General features: G+C 37.8%; 1 protein-coding gene across 1 annotated transcript in view; it reads right to left on the bottom strand.

Annotated features, from left to right (window-relative positions):
• LOC121962737 (inactive N-acetylated-alpha-linked acidic dipeptidase-like protein 2) overlaps positions 1-17,797 on the bottom strand; it is a 498,032-nt gene that overhangs the window by 329,367 nt on the left and 150,868 nt on the right. The window contains exon 6 of the mRNA XM_042513024.1: positions 6,210-6,329. Within this exon, the coding sequence (XP_042368958.1) occupies positions 6,210-6,329 (120 nt within the window). The remainder of the gene's footprint in view (positions 1-6,209; positions 6,330-17,797) is intronic.

Raw genomic sequence — 17,797 nt, 5'->3', positions numbered from 1 at the left:
CATAAATGTGTCCAAAAATTGGGTTAGTAAACATCAACCCTCTCTCCTAGAAATGAAATTCATACACACAACTAATATGAAACAATTAATACGTTTTAAAAGAAACACAATACAGAGCAAATTACGTTTTCTAGTTACATAATGAGGACATGTTGCTTATTAACATACCTGGCAAGCCACCAAAATATTAATTCTGAATGTATCAGCTAAATGTTCACTAAAAACATTTTTTATTAATTGGCAAAACATTCACTGCAGCCACAATGAAAGCCAACCCAAGATTCACTCCTGTTTGGTGTTTAGCCTTGCTATATTTGCTTTAGTTGGCGCTGTGTCTCTTGGATGTGTGATGCTTACAGTCTAGCAACACTTTGCTACATTTTTATAAAGCCCATACTTCACCCGAGTGCTATGGGCACATGCACACTAATTACCCAAACACAGAAAATAAGAGAAAAATGGGAAATTACAAGCAGAGGGCAGAGTCTGCAGATAAATGCACCGCCACACACAACAGGGATGACTGAGTGATATTTATTCCCCATTTACTATTATGTGCATATGCACGTAAGATAAGTGCACCTGCAAAACTGCCGTCAGATTTGTGACACTTGTGCATCATGTGACTTTGGTCTTACCGCCTTGTGTATATTGGTGAATCAGAGTCATTTTAAACTGACAGGCTGGTGCCCGCTGTTGCAATGAGCATACTGACATGCCCTCATTTCTCCTTATAGGGAAATCTGTTTGCCCAGAGGTGTATCATGGAGAAAGCGTTCAAGTTGTTTTAAGCCACACACATACTGGTGTCAGATGTCAGTGGGCGTCTGTGAATGTAACATCGGTCAGAAATGGCTGATCAGCCGTTTGTCACTCTCTGCAAATATGTTCAAACATGTCGCTCTCTGACACACTCTGCTGAAGGAACAGACTGCAATTTCTCCCAGCAAGGATAGAGATGACATCTTAACAGCTTAAGCGGTAGATCAGAATTTTTAATACACTGTTAATAATAATAATAATAATAATAATAATAATAATAATAATAATGATAAGTGCATGCATTAGTAAATGAATGTTTTTTTTTAAATATCATCTGTTAAAGCCTTTTTAATGAATGTATTTTTAATATGCTCTGTATTTAGTTAAAATTGTGTGTTTTCGGAGACAGTCAGGCTGATATCATGTGTATGTATGCATGGTCTGAGGCAGTTCTACATTTGTTTACAGGGTACGAAAAATTTCATGTAAGACCATATTGATGAATCATGTATTTCTGCTAAAATGTTTGTGTGCACAGCGTAAGCACAGATTTGTGTGTATGCACTGTTTGTGATTGAGGCCCAATATTTAAGACAGTCCTGCATAATTTACCATTGAGACTGAAGTTAAGTAACATATGAACATAATTTCTAGGAGACAGGGTTGAAAGAGGGAAGCAGCAAGGAGTCCAGTGCAAATGTTACAGCGGTTACCTCTTTAACAATAAATAAATACATTTTTAAAATCTGTTATCTATTCAGCCTTTCTTTCAGACTTGGTGCCAACTTATCTGAAACAATGTTCAAGTGCTGCTTGAATGGAGATGGACACAGTTTGTGGTGGCACATGATTGAATTGCACCAAAACAGGATTATAAATTAACCCGTCTACCCAAGTGTCATATTTGCATCACTATGTATCGAAGCCAATCCGAGGTGTAGACCAGTGGTTCCAAACCATTGGGTCATGGTCCAAAAGTGGGTCGCTGATCCACTCTGAATGGGCAGCAGGTGACTTTTAAACTTGTCAAGTTTGTAAAAAAAACACACCCTGTGTCTGAGCCTTTTCCTGATGTTCAGCTACTATTTTATTGCCCCGTTCTTGATACTATTTCATACATTAATACACTGTGCCTTTGTAGCGTTTTTGTGTCACTGATCTTGCAGCAATAACATGTACTTTTTTGGTTTCAGCGCTATTTATTTACCAAGTTTTAAATTATTGCACTTTATTCTTGTAGTACATTTTATTTCACTGCTTTCTCAGCCCACATTTGTGAAAAAAATGAATGTGGTAATTTATCTTATGTGTGGACCTTAAAGTTATGGCTTAGGACAAAATCTGGACCCTGTGGCTGGACCAATGGGGAACCGCTGGTGTATAAAATATATGCTCATAATTACTGAGTCATTTGTCCATGTAATGATGACACTAAAGACGAAAGCTAGATGTAAGTAGCGTTTAGTTGGTTTTCTGTCCAATAGGGGGCTTTAGTTTGTTGCTTAGTGTGTTTGTCTTTATAGCAAGTTAACATTGATACTTAACTGACTTCTTATTTATTATAATTTTGAGGTAATGTTTTATTCATATGAGTGGTTGTCTTCCTAAGTTGTGCGCTGTGTTTATTTAGCATCACTGGTGATGATAGAGAGTAGTAGTTTCGGTGGGAGGCAGAGTGTGCTGCAGCTGCCACAGTGCACAGCAGTATTTCATCGTTGTCCATGGGAAATGTAGTGTCCTTGTTTTTCATGAGCGTGGATGACTATTTTATTGAATATGTGACACCAACCACGGTCATTCTCCTCTCATCACAACTCTGTCCTTCACTGGGAAACAGGAACACCACACCCACAGACAGACACACACACACACACACACACACACACACACACACACACACACACACACACAGTCACTTATATGCAGACACAAAAGACATATTTTCATGCATGTGCAAGACATACACATACTGTTTGTAAGCCATGTGGTCTGCACACACTTTTGCTCACACACATTCAATTACGTGGGAAAATTCAAGCTTTTGGACAGTTTTTTTCCTAAGAATATGTTTACACACGCACATGACTAATATTCACACACGTATGCATTGACCTTTTAAAACCCTGATAGTCAATATTTTTCTCATGCTACGTTCAGATGCCTTTCACAGGCTTTTGACCCTTTCAGAAACAACAGGAAAAAGGCAAGGAGTAACTTGGCAAGAATGTCCCTCTTATTGCGAGAAATTAGTCCAAATAATCAAAATTTGAATTTTGTTTTAAAAGAAACTGTATTTATTTATTATATATTTTATATTATTATAATATAAAATAATAGGCCATTCAACCCTTTGAACCCTGAGCAAATTAGTTTGCTTTCTTTCAAAAACATGGCAAAGCAGAAAGCAAAAAAAAAATATTTTTTCAAAAACATAGGGAAAAAAGGCAATGACCAGCATTGCAAGAAATGGCCCTCTTATTATGATTTTTTTTTTTTTTTTTAAATGGTGCCAAAAAATGACTCAATTTAAAAAAAAAAACAAAACAGCTACATTTATATATTGTTTTAATCATATATTTTAATTTAGGTTACAGAAAAATATACATACATTCAATTTTTAGCACTTTTAGGTTAATTTTCTTTTTTGTTTTTGGGTTTACTTTTCACTTCTTTTTTTGGCTTATTTTCAGATTTTTTGTAACTTTTTCCTTATTTCTTGCTAATTTTTTGTGCTATGTCTTGCCAGGTTGCTCCTCATGTTTTCAAGAGAATTCAAACCAATTTGCTCAGGTTTCAAAAGATTAAATAAAGTCATCACAAAATGTTTATAAATGTTGATGTAAAGTCATTGGAAGTCAGAGATTATAATAAAAAAGGCAAGTTTCAATATAATTACTATAAAAACTGTACTGGAATATAACCATATACTACACTGGGTGATTCTGAAATGAGTTGGTACTAAAGGGAGCAAATGACTTAAGCTAACATGGACAAAACATGTTTTTTTGTTTGTGTATCAAATGAATGAACTGCAATGAATGCAGCTGTGTGTGTAACATTGGGCCTGCAGTCACCGTCACACACTCATTAGTAAGAGTACAAGCCTCATCAATCATTCTTTCCCATTTCTATAGAAAGGGCGATCATTTCTCTCCGCCGCTGACACACAGAGGCATTATGAAGCACACATGATCAAATTTGTCACAAACTGTGGGCGAGGAGGAAAAATGGGTCAGCCACCTGTTGCTAGCAGGGTCCCATGTGGCAGGAGGTGCCGTCTGATTTAATGGCTTTTTAAAAGTCTAACTGTGTGAATGTAAATGCGGTATGGTGACCCCTCTTTAAACATTTTCTCTGCTGTTTTTGGAAACCTCCATTCACTCGTGTTATGGCTCATTAGCCTGTCATTTAAAGCTAACCTCACATTCTGAAGGAGAGTAACGCTCAATGAATAAAAGAAAGGAAATGGCTTTCTGGTGAAATTAGGGCCTACTGTGTATTTATTAAACTACTTAAAGTGAAATTTTGGACTTCAATGAAATAAGAGCTCACCATTTGACACTTGAGCAAATTGGCTTGCTTTCTTTTGTTAAAAATAGAGGAAAAGGGCAATGAGCGACTTATGATGAAATGACCAAAAAATTGTAAAAAAAAAAGTTTTTAAAAAAGTTTTTTTAAAAAAAAGAAAGAAAATAATCTGAGAAAAAAAGTTTAGAGGAACCTGTAAAAAAAAAATAAAAAAAATATATATAATTGTGATAACTGTAAACATAGCTTTTTGTGGTCATTATTCCTTATCTCTAAGTAATTTTTCAATACTAATTTCTTGTGATTTGCAGAACAGTTCTTGCAAGTTCTTCAATCAACAACACTACTAAACACCCAGATAAATTGCTTTTCAACAGAAAAAAGGGCTTGGGGGTTTAGTTTCTCCTTAAACTAACATTCCTGTCAAAATGTGTTAACATGCAATTGAAAAGATGCTTGATTTTTGTTCACCCTGTTGCACCCTGATGAGGACCTTACGGTCCAAACCAGTCAGTGTAGTTTTAATGCAGATCGTCATGTTTTGAATAAAAGCTTTTGTAACTTAATTTCTGTTACTGCTATTTGCATGAGTGCCTGAAGTTAGTTTTTTTCCTCCCATGTACTGACCTTTTTCTTCACCTGCACACTCCCTTGAGTTTCACATGATAAAAACAGTCCAAACTCTTCACTACCTCGCTCTAACAAAGTTAATTCTTGACCTTCAAAAATAATGGTTTGAAGGACAAAATTCCCAAGTTAAGTTTCTTTTCTAATTTCACCAAAGCTTTCAAGCGATAACTTTATTCTCAAAAGGTTTTTCTTTATAGGCACAGGATTTTTAGTGCTTGTGGTAAAAAGTGAAAAGTGAAACTTTTTGGCAGATTTATTTTCAGGATATTACACATAACTATAACTATTTATTGTTGTTAAGTTACTCACTGCCATCTTCACTTTACCTGCACCTGCAGTTTGTCTCAGATCAGGACTGTTCATCACAGCACAAAGCAAGAGGCATTGGAGGTGAAGCTTTCAAATTTTCACGTAGAAACAGGTTTTGTACTGGTCTTTGCTGTATGAGGTTATCAATCATATGATATTATATGATATAATTCACTGTCAAAAATTCTATTCTCAATATTACACTTAATATGACTACAGCATGTTAGTATTTATTGAGCCAATTGACATCCAGTATCAGAAACCACTTACAGAATAAATTCCACTTTACTCAGTCAGAAATGCATCAAGTCCACATAGAGTTTATATTTTGTATAATTAAATTAGTTTTAATTTAATGGAAACTTTAGATAAATTTAACAGTAATCAACATGTAAGTAGATGTTTATGTTTTAATTACCAAGATTGGAATTTATATTTTCTCTGTCATGTGCTAATTGATGGGAGAACAGCTTTGAGCAGAATGTGGCACCCGTCCAGGCAGGAACAGGCCTAATTAATCAATGCATTGCTAATGCTATTCCTTATTAAGGCAGATGGATTCAGACATCTTTACACTGAAAGGCTGCGGAAACCCAAGTCAGGTATGATGAATTTATGGCAAAAATAATATGAAGAATTAGTAATGCATCACTAGCTATTTACATTAGGCCCTGTTCAGTATGAAAATCCCATTGCAGCAAGCTGTATTTAGTTTCTTTTAGGGCCAGTGACCTAATCTGAATGCAAGGATATTAAAATACCCAAGATCATTTTTGAATTTTTTTTTTCCTCAAAAATCATACCTTGCACTTATTTTTTAAGGATCAAAAGATGCCATTGGTCAGTTTGGGTGGATGTTTCTTGCTGCAGCAGGATTATAGTATCAGGTACATCTCAAGTATAGCATTAAATCACACGTGTGATTCCCTTATCAGCAGAGTCGAACGGCAGCACTTTGCAGAGATTTGATTTGATCTTACCTTGTATAGCAAAGGTGCTTGGCCAAGCTTGACCACGGCAATCTGGTTGGTGAGGTTCAGGCTGTCTTTGGCTCTCCTGAGATCGTCAACGTCGGCATACTGCACATCCACCACCTCCCCCTGGTGAGGAGAAAGAGGCTCAGTGGGGTCAGCAGTTACTGAAATCATTAAACACCTTTTAATCAAATGTTTTTCCAAGTTGTTTGGGAGTAATACGCCAGCCAGGTGGCAGGTAACCCATGTTATATGTGTTTATTTGCCCCTGTCAGCTGCACTGGCTTATCAATGATCTGTGTATGACCTTAGTCTGCATCAGGGCAGAATGTTTCAACTCAGTCATTTCTGAGAACTGTAGTACAGAGGGCTGAAAACTGTCCAGTCCAGAGAGTTAGATCGAGAGGTTTCATCAGATTTGGTTGACACTGAACCTTTCAAAACTTGGTTCAACATGGGTGTCATGTGCTGCATTCACCTTTCACAGCTATTTAACCCTTTGAAACCAGAGCATGCTGGTTTGATTTCTTTCAAAAACTTTGGGCAAAAAGGCAATGAGCAACTTGACATGAAATGTCCTACAAATTGCAAGAAATAAGTAAAAGGTGACAAGAAAATGATGAAAGAGATTTATTAGAAAATTCTGAAATTAGTGTGTGGAGGTTTACTTGTGTTTTTTAGAAATGGTAATTTTGTGATTCATCCAGAAAACATTTATTCAATTTATTTAAAAAAATAAATACATATGAATTGAAAAAAAATCGCTGTGATTCTGCCCCTAGAAAAAATAGTGAACTCTAGTCAGCCTGTGAAAACTGTTGTTTCATGTCATCTGTGGCTCTGGAGAAGCTTTTTTAGAGTCTGAGAAAATAACCCGGATTATCATGATCAAATCACTATAGTTATCTCTGCTAGAACTCAAAGACAAAACTCAACAAAAAGCCTCATTACAAACGTGTGTTGCAGCTGACTGAAGCTGCACTCACAGGGAGGACCAAACTGCTGGACAGCAGACAGGCAAGGCAAATCAGAAAAGATACTTTAAATGCAGAAAAAACAGCTTACAGGCTGATGAGACCTATAGAGATGGGCAGGCAAAAAAAAAACTGGAAGATAAGCAGGCAGGATCTCTCAACAGGAACGTCCAAGAACATGAGCAAAACACATAGAAACATGAGGAAATGATCTGACAAAGAACAAAAGCAACTGGGCGGGTAAAAGTAGGGAAATACTAATTGAGGAAGGACTCGTAAGGGGCAGGTGAAACTAATCTGGGCAGGGCAGAAAATTTATGAAGGTGGGGAAATACACAACCTACAAAATAAAACAGGAAAAAGATTAAGAATGAATGAATAAAATAAAAAACAGAAAAGCACAAACAGAAAACTCAAAAAACAAAGTCCCAGAGATGAGACAAACAAAAATCCAGGATAAGAACAACTTATATGTGTGAAGTTTAAAGATGATGTTTACCAGGGGGCTGCACTAGTTCAACAGAGCCAGGCTCACTTTGACTGAGCTGCTCAGCAAACCCTGCATCCCTGGGGGGCGTTGGTTTAGACCGCTAATCTGTGGTCTAATATCCGACGCTTTTTGTGGGTCGGTGAATGCAGCGCAGAAAGTGGAGTTATTTTTATCTCCTTGGCAGCTGAATGTCACTCATGAAGTGGATAATTGATCTGTTGATACGTTCACAGCTGATCAGATCGATAGATGAGAGGAGGTATTTGCAGATTTGTGTAAGTGAATTTTAGGCCCAGCAGAATGAACGGTTCAGTTTCACTTCTAATGCGCCTGATGTCCTGCTGCTCCTCTCTGCCTCTACTGCGCTATAAATAACCCAACAGTGTTTTAATACTGCTCCGAATTAACAGTCCAGCTCCAGTGAGACTATGGCGGGACAAATTAGACTATGGCAGCCCACCATAGTCTTTGTTATTAATGGGAAACACTGGAATGTTATCACCAGAAGAGAAGTCATGTAACGCAATCACTCAGTGGAAGCGCAGTCACCTCGCAAATGTGTTTTATCGAAATATTGCTTAAGTTTTGCGCAAATCTGTAACTGAAACTTGCCCTCTGTTAACTCAGGCTTCCAGCTTTAGGCTCTGAGTGCATTCACATAAAATGAGTCAAATGATGCGTTGAATGCATCATTTAAAATGATAGAGTGCTTGTCCCCTTGTTCCGCCTTTGAAGAAAATTTAAAAAGTATCACAGTAAAAAGCTACACTTACTAAATGTGTGAATGCACAACTTAATATCACATTTATTTTATCACTCTTATTTCTAACAATATATACATTCTAAACAATAATTATGCTGCACTTCGACAGTAATTATAGACATATTTACATAACTGCAATTACATGAATGTGCTACAGTGCATGTAATCCATCCTGATGTAGGAATTATAATCAATAGAGTATCACTACAATAGAATCTGCTTGCAGGACTCTGGGACTACTTTGGCCAAGTGTGTTTGTGTGTGTATGCATGTGTGTCTCTATCACTGAGCGGCTGACTGAGTTATCATCTTCCAAATTAAAGTGACCTAGAAGTTGTTGAGGAAAGTCAAAGCATTACTTTTTGGGGTCTCTCTGTCTCTCTCTCTCTCTCTCTCTCTCTCTCTCTCTCTCTCTCTCTCTCTCTTCCTCCTCTGTTTCTCTCTCTTTGCCCCCTCTCTCCCCCCTCCCCTCCCCCCACTGCATCACCTGGGCTTGATTCATTTTTCATGTGGCCAGGGGGTGAGTGTAGGCGCGATGCTGCAGCAGAGAGAAAGTGAGGGAGAGAGTGCAAGATAGCGCCTGAAGTGTGTGTGTGTGTGTGTGTGTTGTGTGTGTGTGTGTGCGTGTGTGTGTTTGAGAGAGAGAGAGAGAGAGAGAAGAGAGAGAGAGAGAGAGAGAGAGGAGAGAGAGACAGAGAGGAGAGACAGAGAGAGAGAGAGAGAGGAGAGAGACAGAGAGAGAGAGAGAGAGAGGGAGAGGGAGAGAGAGGGAGAGAGAGAGAGAGAGAGAGAGAGAGAGAGAGCACATCTTTTGCATCAGGGGAGCCCAGGAGAGGCGAGCTAGGGAGATTTATCGCTCCTGCCTGCATTTGCATCATAAAAGTCCTCCATTTAAACTGCAGACCATGGAACAGTACAAGATGCAGCAAATTGAAATATAGGAGAATCTCTATACGCGCTTTGATGGCGCTGCTTGAACTACATCCATCTCTCTTTCCTCTCTCCTTTTTTTTCTTTCATTTCATCTCGCCGAGGTAATGAAATTAACAGTGTAAGTGTCCTCTGTCTGGCTGAAGCTGTGAGCATCATTCACATGTTGAGATGATGAATATTTCCTCTTAACCCAGCCAGACATTCAGACAAGATTTGGGTTGAGTTTTTGAAGGATGAGAAGAGGGCCAATATATCTTGGACTCTGCCGGTGTCCAATATCCTTGACCATTTTCACTGTATAAAATTATACATATTGAATGTGTGTGCCCCAATATCATTCTGGTGTTTTTAACAGCATTTAGTCCACCATGAGAGATTAAAACTCTCTGGTGACAGCCTTGCTAATGAAATGCTTTAATGTGAGTTTGTGACTTTTAAGGCCATTCATCGAGCATCTTAAATAAGTAAATCAGCTCTAACTTTTTCATTTTTTTTAAACATTTTTTTTTTTAAATTTTCATCATGGTCACTACGTCGAAGAGCTCTAGGGAACTCCTAACCTGTCAGAAGCTGACAGGAGTTTAGAGACAATCCAGGAGAAAATAGTGGTCTGGGACAGCATGATAACAATGAACATATTAAATTACTGTTTCAAAGAAAATGTAACAATTACCTGCCAGAGTTTATGAAGCTACAAACAAAACTATAGACATGATGTTTCGACAGAAACCCATGTCCTTACAAACTCACATTTAAGCAATATCACATGAGAGGGAGTGATGTTGTGCTCGTATATCATCACGGCTATGATTCGGTCGTAGGCACGAGGCCGCAGGCCGTGCTGATATACAGCACAACACACGACCTCGAGTGTGATGTTGCTTTTATACAACAGTTCTACAAGCGTCTTTTATTTGTTAATAGTAACAAGCGACAACAGATTATGATTTGTTTAATGATTTTCTTTGGCTCTGCCGACACAAACAGTTTTGCAACCACTGGAGGTGACCTCTGGAGGTGACCTCGGTTGCCTAGCAACACATTAACATTTTCCTGAACACTGCTTGCTAATCTCTGTGTTTTCAGTGAATTCAGAGTCTGATAACAGACACTTTGTGTGATTCAGAACCTTTTAAACTGTTACAATTTTATCAGAACTCACAATTTCTGCATCAAAGTTGCCTACCAGACACATTTTTTCATATAAAAAGTTTTCTAAAAAATGTAATAAAGGTTCTGGAAGCACTTGTAGTCTTTCTCCCTCACAAATTCTAGACTTGTCCTCCACCTTGCCCATGATCACTGCTTGTGTCAGGTTTACTTTTTGCTTTCTTCAGTACTGCTCTGGCTACAACAAAGTGTGGAGAAAGGTTTGGCTATTTGGCTATTCTAGACTCGCACTAGGTGACCACTGACTGAGTCCATGTCATGGTGGCTAACATTAACATTAGAGGAAACATTGGAGAGATTCAGCCATATATATCTGAGCCTCAGTCAGACTCTGTTGTGAACCAAAATCTGTGATGAGCTGACTTATCAGAACATACTGAGGTAGGTATCTTTTATGTGTTCATGCTGTTTCTTCAGCTTGTTTCATGCAGTCTACTCAGCCCAGTCCCAGGCAGGAAATGTTGCCATTTATGTACACCATGAATACATTACCTTTGTACATTTCATTCATATATCAATATTTCTAAAGTGATGTAATATATAGCAGGCTTTGTCATTGGGAGGTGGAGGGAATTATGGGTGGCGTGACCCCCAAGCAAGACGCCGGCTAAGCTGCAGACCACTGATCAAGACCCAAACAAAACAAAACCTGCTGTTTTTGGTGACCTGTAGCTGTGGTTCCAGCAGCTTTTTAGTCACCAAATGTGGGTAATTTTTAGCAACTTGTTGCCATTTTTCCATCAAGGATAGATACACAACAAGCTTTTTACTGAGACATCAGTGGCTTCTTCGGTTGTAATTGTGACACCAAAACTACTTTTTAAGCCCAAACATGATCTTTTCTTATTATAGCTGAGTGGTTTCTGTACCAAAACTTTAGCATGCATTACCCACAGTGTTACTGAAATGTAAAGTTTCAATTTATATGCTACAGTTACCTAAATTATTTGTCTATACACATAAAGCCTGCACATAAAATGTTACTATTTTTTGTAATTTAATGTATAACCCTAATCTAATACACCAAACTGCAACTGCCAGATATATTAAGACTGCTGCTACTACTACAGCTACTACTACAACCAAATTCCCCTGCTGGGGACCAATATGGATGTATCTTATCTTAATACTACAACTGTCGTAAAACAGCAATATCACACGCTTTCTTAACAAAAGTCTCCGTCCTTGAAGAAAACTAAGGAAGCTTTATACAGCTCTACTCTGAGAAAGCTTTTTAGTCACAAGTAAACTTTAATTAATATTGGAGCAGATATAGGAAAACCCTAATCCCCACCAAAATGACTGGGAGGACATTAAGCTGGGTATGAAAGAAGGTAAGAAGGTGCAATGGGCAAAAAGGAAAGTATGATTGTGCCTTCTCTAGTCTCTCTTTCTAAACACTGAGTGTGTAAAGGGAGGGGGGGGTGAAGAAAAGCAGAGCAGCCGTGCAGCGAGGAGGCAGAGGAGGTCATGGATTGTTTCTGCAGTCTACTGATTGAAGGCTGCTCAAATCCACCCTGTAATTAACTCTTATCACATCAAGTAAATGAAGTGGCTTCACAATCACACTGTCATTATGTCAGACAACAAGGAGCAGCAGGCTGGAGGAGGGCCAGTGCTGGGAGACATTTACAAAGCCTTCACAAGCTACCAGCTACTGCACACAGCAAGAGAGTTAAGATACAGTATACCTCAATGCTACAGATATAATGTTATTGAAAAAAGACAAAAAACTTGCTCAAGTGGTCATCTCATACAAAATTATAAAACAAAAACGCAGCAAACAAAAGAGGCTGAAAACGTGAAACGGGGGAAAAGAGCTCTATGTAGAAATTTCAGGCAAAGATGTGCATAATGTGTGGAAGACACACCACTCATCCACTATTTGGTGAACCTGGAGAGAATTCTCATAGAAGAATCTGATTCGTTTCATTATTACATCAACACTAACAAAGTAAGCAGCTGCACAATTGTCAGGAATGTTGGCAAGAGAGCGGGTCTCTTGATGTAGACAATTCCCATGTTTTTTAAAACTGTCAAAAAAATAATTGTATTTTGGGAAATGGTATGTAAGGAGCTAAAGCAAAATACTAGGATATGAGGTCCCTAACAGTTGTTTGGTGCTTTATCTATGTAAATTCTCTGAAGAGGATGATATTGCCAGTAATAGAAATTTGATCAAAATACTGCTTGTGGCAAGCAAGAAAGCTCTCACTACGAACTGGGCTGAGGAAACACCACCGAAGGACAAATGGCTAACAATCTGGTAAGAAATGGAAAAATTGACACACATACTGAGACTACAAGGAGTGCACCTAAAAAGAAAAAGTGAAAAATGTACTCTATACAAGATTCAAAAAGACATCACTGGACTGGAACAATAATCAAAAGATAATCTTGCAGGATGTAAAAATGTATACGCCCCCAAGCAGTTTTTGTTTTGTTATCTTTTGTCTTTGGGTTTATTCTGTTGTAACTGACATGCTAATTTTATAAATATTTATGTTAATAAAGATTTAAGTGAAAAAGGGGAGGCTGGAAACATAAATGGGCCTTGTCTGGCTTGGATTAAATTTATGAAAATAGCCTATTATGTATGTTTATTGTGGCAGTGATCGGCTGCTATAGAAAATGTCCAGATACTCCATCATAAAAATTTATTAGGATTCATTAATATGACAGCTTCTTACTTTGAGGACAGACCAGTGTGAGAGCCACTGCCCGTCCATCAACATTAAAAAGTAATGCTCCATCAAATTTTTCAAAGCACATTTATGCCGCCCTTGAGTCATTACGTGGGTACCTGTGCTGGAGCTGGCAACAGTTTTTCCTACAAGAGGCTCTGCTGGTGTGGATGTTGGTCTTTATGAGGAAATATGAAGCATGAAATGGATGAGTGTAGTTGGAGACAGGATGAAACTGGTTGGTTTATCAATAGTAATACAGTATTTGGCTTTAAGTATCAATATATTGTTAGATAGTGGAACTATTAAACAGACAATTCCTATAGACTGAATCATACTGTTTTTTTATAAAAACTTTTAGGCAGAAAATCCTTGCGTAACATACATAAAATCAAACGGTGCTTAGTGAATGCTGCCAGACTTAGTTTTTAACTACTTACTGTTTAGCCTCTGTGCCAGGAGATTTGGTTTATCAAAGATGATAGCAAAGCACCAAAGTCCTTAAAATAAGCACAGCAGGAATGTCAGGTTGGTAGGACCACCTGATTTAACTATATAATTTTTAAGTGTACAGTTATGACTGAAAATAACAAAAGGAATCAACAAGTTTGACAATTTAATATATCTTTGCGATTGTAATTAACTGCTTGTTTTATACCTGGACGTGACTGTTGTTGTTAGTGCAAGGTCACTGTGATTTGGTCTATACAGTGCTTTCTAGCTTCCCTTAAATAGCTAAAATAAATTCTGGAACAATGACTTTTGTAGTTGAAAGCGGGTAGTTATACACATATCACCTAGGTGCACGGCTATCAAAAAACAGCGAACATGAGGAAGGTAATGCCTGCACACTTACTTCATGTAACATTACCAACGTTATCATTCTACTTGGATGTTATCTTTTATGGATAAATACAGGTCTGGTTTCAGCTTTTCAAACATATTGACCTGACGAAGATCTGAGTCAAAACGTCTTAAATAGTGCTGGGCCGTTAACGGCGTTAACGTGCTGCGTTAACGCGGGATTCTTATCGCGCGATAATTTCCTTATCGCGCGATAAACTATTCACTAAGTTGGGTCTATACAGTGAGCAAGGCACCAATTTCACTTTGTTGTTTAAGCGCGGATGTATACCTGGTCGAATTACGCGGAGGGGGCGTGAACAAGGCGGAAGCTGGTCTGCCTGAGTGACCGGAGTGATTGGCTCAAGCCGTGTCACAAAGCTGCTGACTGTTAATGGTCTTCTTCATGACCTCTAATGTAGGCCCACAGTTCAGTTAGGGTCATGTTATCAGAGGCTGCGCCCTCTGCTGTTCATTCCAGTTAGCAGGAAAAAGCTTTTTCCACATGGAGACAGAACCTGTTCCTAAATGTCTGTGTTTAACAAAATAAAAAAAAGTTAAACACCAAAGTAAATCTTATGGAACATTATTTTTCTTTACCAAATATTATAGTAGAACAGCTTTCTCAAGCATTTTGTGATGCATTTTCATCATTTAAATAGATAGATATTATTTTGAATGTCTTTGGCAAAATTCAAATCTATAATTTTAATCTAGATTAATCTAGATTAACTACAGGATTGCAGTGAGATTAATCTAGATTAAAAAAATTAATCTATGCCCAGCACTAGTCTTAAATAAACTTGTGTTGCATGAAGTCAGAGTGCAGGCGTTACCTTTTTTCCTCAGAGTGACTTTTGTATCCATATACTTGATTTGTACATGAACTGAAATGCAGTTAGAAAGAGATACATAAACAAAATAAATATAATTTTAAATAAATTAGAACAATTATGTTCCTGTAGATGAAGTGTATTGTCTTGGTAGGTATTCAGCGGTGATTTCTACTGTATTCCTTTGCTTGCCTTTGCATACCATTACTCCATACATAATCAATCAAAAGGCAGACAATACAAAACTAACAAAAACAATCTTTAATGATTTTAATCCATCTTGTTAGTATGTGGCTTGGATGTACAGAATGACAAATGTGGACTAATGATTTTTAAATCAGGGAAAATAAATTACAAAATAAGTGCATTATATAAAAAAGATAAATGTGTGATATGATGGCACCTGTATGGTTTAAGTACGGTTTAAAAAGTGTAAAATGCTTAATTTTTTGTTTGTTGTTCTTGCTGCACTTTAAAGTGGCAGTAGAGGTGATAATATGAGTTACACTCACAGCACTAAAAAATGTTAAAAGAAACAGAAGTGCCACTAAGCTGCTGCATAATGTGGTTCAGCTACATTTTTAAACTACACTTATGGGATGGTCTTAACTCCTGTTCACGGGGCATGGCGGTTTAACACAGTAAAAAAATGATCCAACTGGAAGACCTCCACCACTTTAAATGGGAAAATCATTATGCTATCATGATGTGTCTGTCTGTGTGTTTTTGCCAAACCTAGTCACAATCCTGTGAATTAATTCCCGTGCAGACAGAAACTGCAGAATATTCATAATCACACTGCAGGCTGGCCTTATAGAGGAGATGGTTTTATTAGATTCTGGAGCACATGTGCTTTCATTTGCATATTAATGAGGAAAAACATTTTTTTCTTGAAACTGGAGGAACTCCATTATGCTCTAAGAGGCAGAGTTCATATTAATAGCAGCCATGATTTATGTGGAGATAAGTATGATGACATAGTACTCGTTTCTAAATAATGCTAATTACCTTGATTACAGATCTTATTACTTAGCTTGTTATGTTAAATGATTGCAGTTGATGAGGGATTAGGCAGCTCAAGTGTCTTGTTAATTTAAAACCTGGATATTAATTTTGACACTATTTAGACTGGAGAGCTGTTTAATAAATGCAAAAGATATATTTTTGGTTGGGAGGTGAGTGTTAGAATACTTCTGCCTGTATACTGCCAACAACTATATCTTACTACTGATTACATTTTTGCCTATACTGACAGCAAAAATAGAATCCCTGACAGAAAGTTGCATTCTGTATTTAATAATTCACTACTAAAAGACAAGTGAATACCTCGACAAAAGCCAGATAATATAGCACGGCTTCCATATTAATTCAGTTATTATATGGTTTATTCTTTTGGGATCTCATTAATCATTCATTAACATATCATTTTTGATTGTTCCAACAAGGCTGTTAACAGTTTACACAGAGGAGGCAAATCCTGCAAATGTTTACTCTGTGATTATGAATGTACAAATGCATATGATGCACACATACTGCTAACCTTCTGTACAACTTCTGAAATATACATAATGGTCTATTTATAATGGCCTGTTTATAATTGGTAGCGTGGGCTGTTTGTGTGATTGGATGTATATGTAGGGGTGTTTTTATGCCTGGCTAGGTGGGTGGTGCACCTGGAGGATGTAGGGGGTATGGGTATGGAAAGTAAGGAGGTGTAAATAGGGAGGGGACATGCTACTGCTACAGCTACTGGGGATGGGATATAATGAGGAGGGGTTTACTCATGTACCTTGGATATAGTACCAGAGATGTAGTGAGGAAAATAAAGTAGCAACTTTCCTGGTATGATCATGTTCTTGGTAAATCCAGGTGTGATGGTATTAATACAACAATAAAGAGCATTCCTCTCATTGCTACTAATACATGTTAATGAATGAATGTCTCCTGCATGCAGAGGCAACTTTGCTTAGCACCACAAAAACTACACAAGGTAGCCTGAGGAACATTAAGTTTCATTGCTGTATCTTGTTGGCTCACTTTTTGGCAGTTTGTCAAAAGCTTTGAGGATACTACATTTATCATCAGGAAAACATTACTTTCTTTTTCCTGTAATGATTTCAATGTGCACGTGGCACCAGCCTTATGTAGAAGCCGAGTCACCAGGAGAAAACGCTGGCATTTTATGTTTTTGCAAACCACAAATAAGTTACATTTTCCCATTTAATACATATGGAATCAAAATTTTTAAAACGACAGTGTATTAGCTGACTTTAGCCTCATTCCCACTGCACAAAAACCCTGCTAACATCCCGCTGACATCTAATGCAATGGGAAGCATATGATCTGCATTCACACCCAGGTCAAATGACTCTGCAGTAGACACGGGTTTTCATTGCCTCTGGCTCCGATCAGGGAGGTGGAGGAGTAGGTGGATTGCATGGCACTTAGGCAAAAGGCCTGTCAAGCTGTAAACCATTGTTCAAGACCAACAAACAACAAAACTGGTTGCTTTATGGCATTGCTTCCTTTTCGGTGGCTAATTATGCACTAAACATGATGCTTTTTAACAACCGGTTGCTGAGTTTCCAGCCAGAATAGTGCAACAGAAAGCTGTTGTTTTTTGACCATGATGTCGCTGCATTCAATCTGTGATTTAGACATGAAAAGCAGTTGTTTATAAACTGAGTCATCACTGCATTTCCAGCCGAAATGGTGCCACCAAAACCAAGTCATTTTCCCTAACCAACCACTTAAACTGACTGAGTATTGTTCCCCATAACCAGCCTGATTTTGTGCCTAAACCTAGCCATATGTTAACCACTGCATTGTTGAAGCGTAGAGTTTAAACATATCTGCTATAAGGTAACGTGAAAAAATGTAATGCATCCCTGGTGTGCACAATAC

Source organism: Plectropomus leopardus, chromosome 3, assembly GCF_008729295.1.
Source record: "Plectropomus leopardus isolate mb chromosome 3, YSFRI_Pleo_2.0, whole genome shotgun sequence".
Taxonomy (NCBI): domain Eukaryota; kingdom Metazoa; phylum Chordata; class Actinopteri; order Perciformes; family Serranidae; genus Plectropomus; species Plectropomus leopardus.
This window is presented reverse-complemented; position numbering and strand designations above follow the sequence as displayed.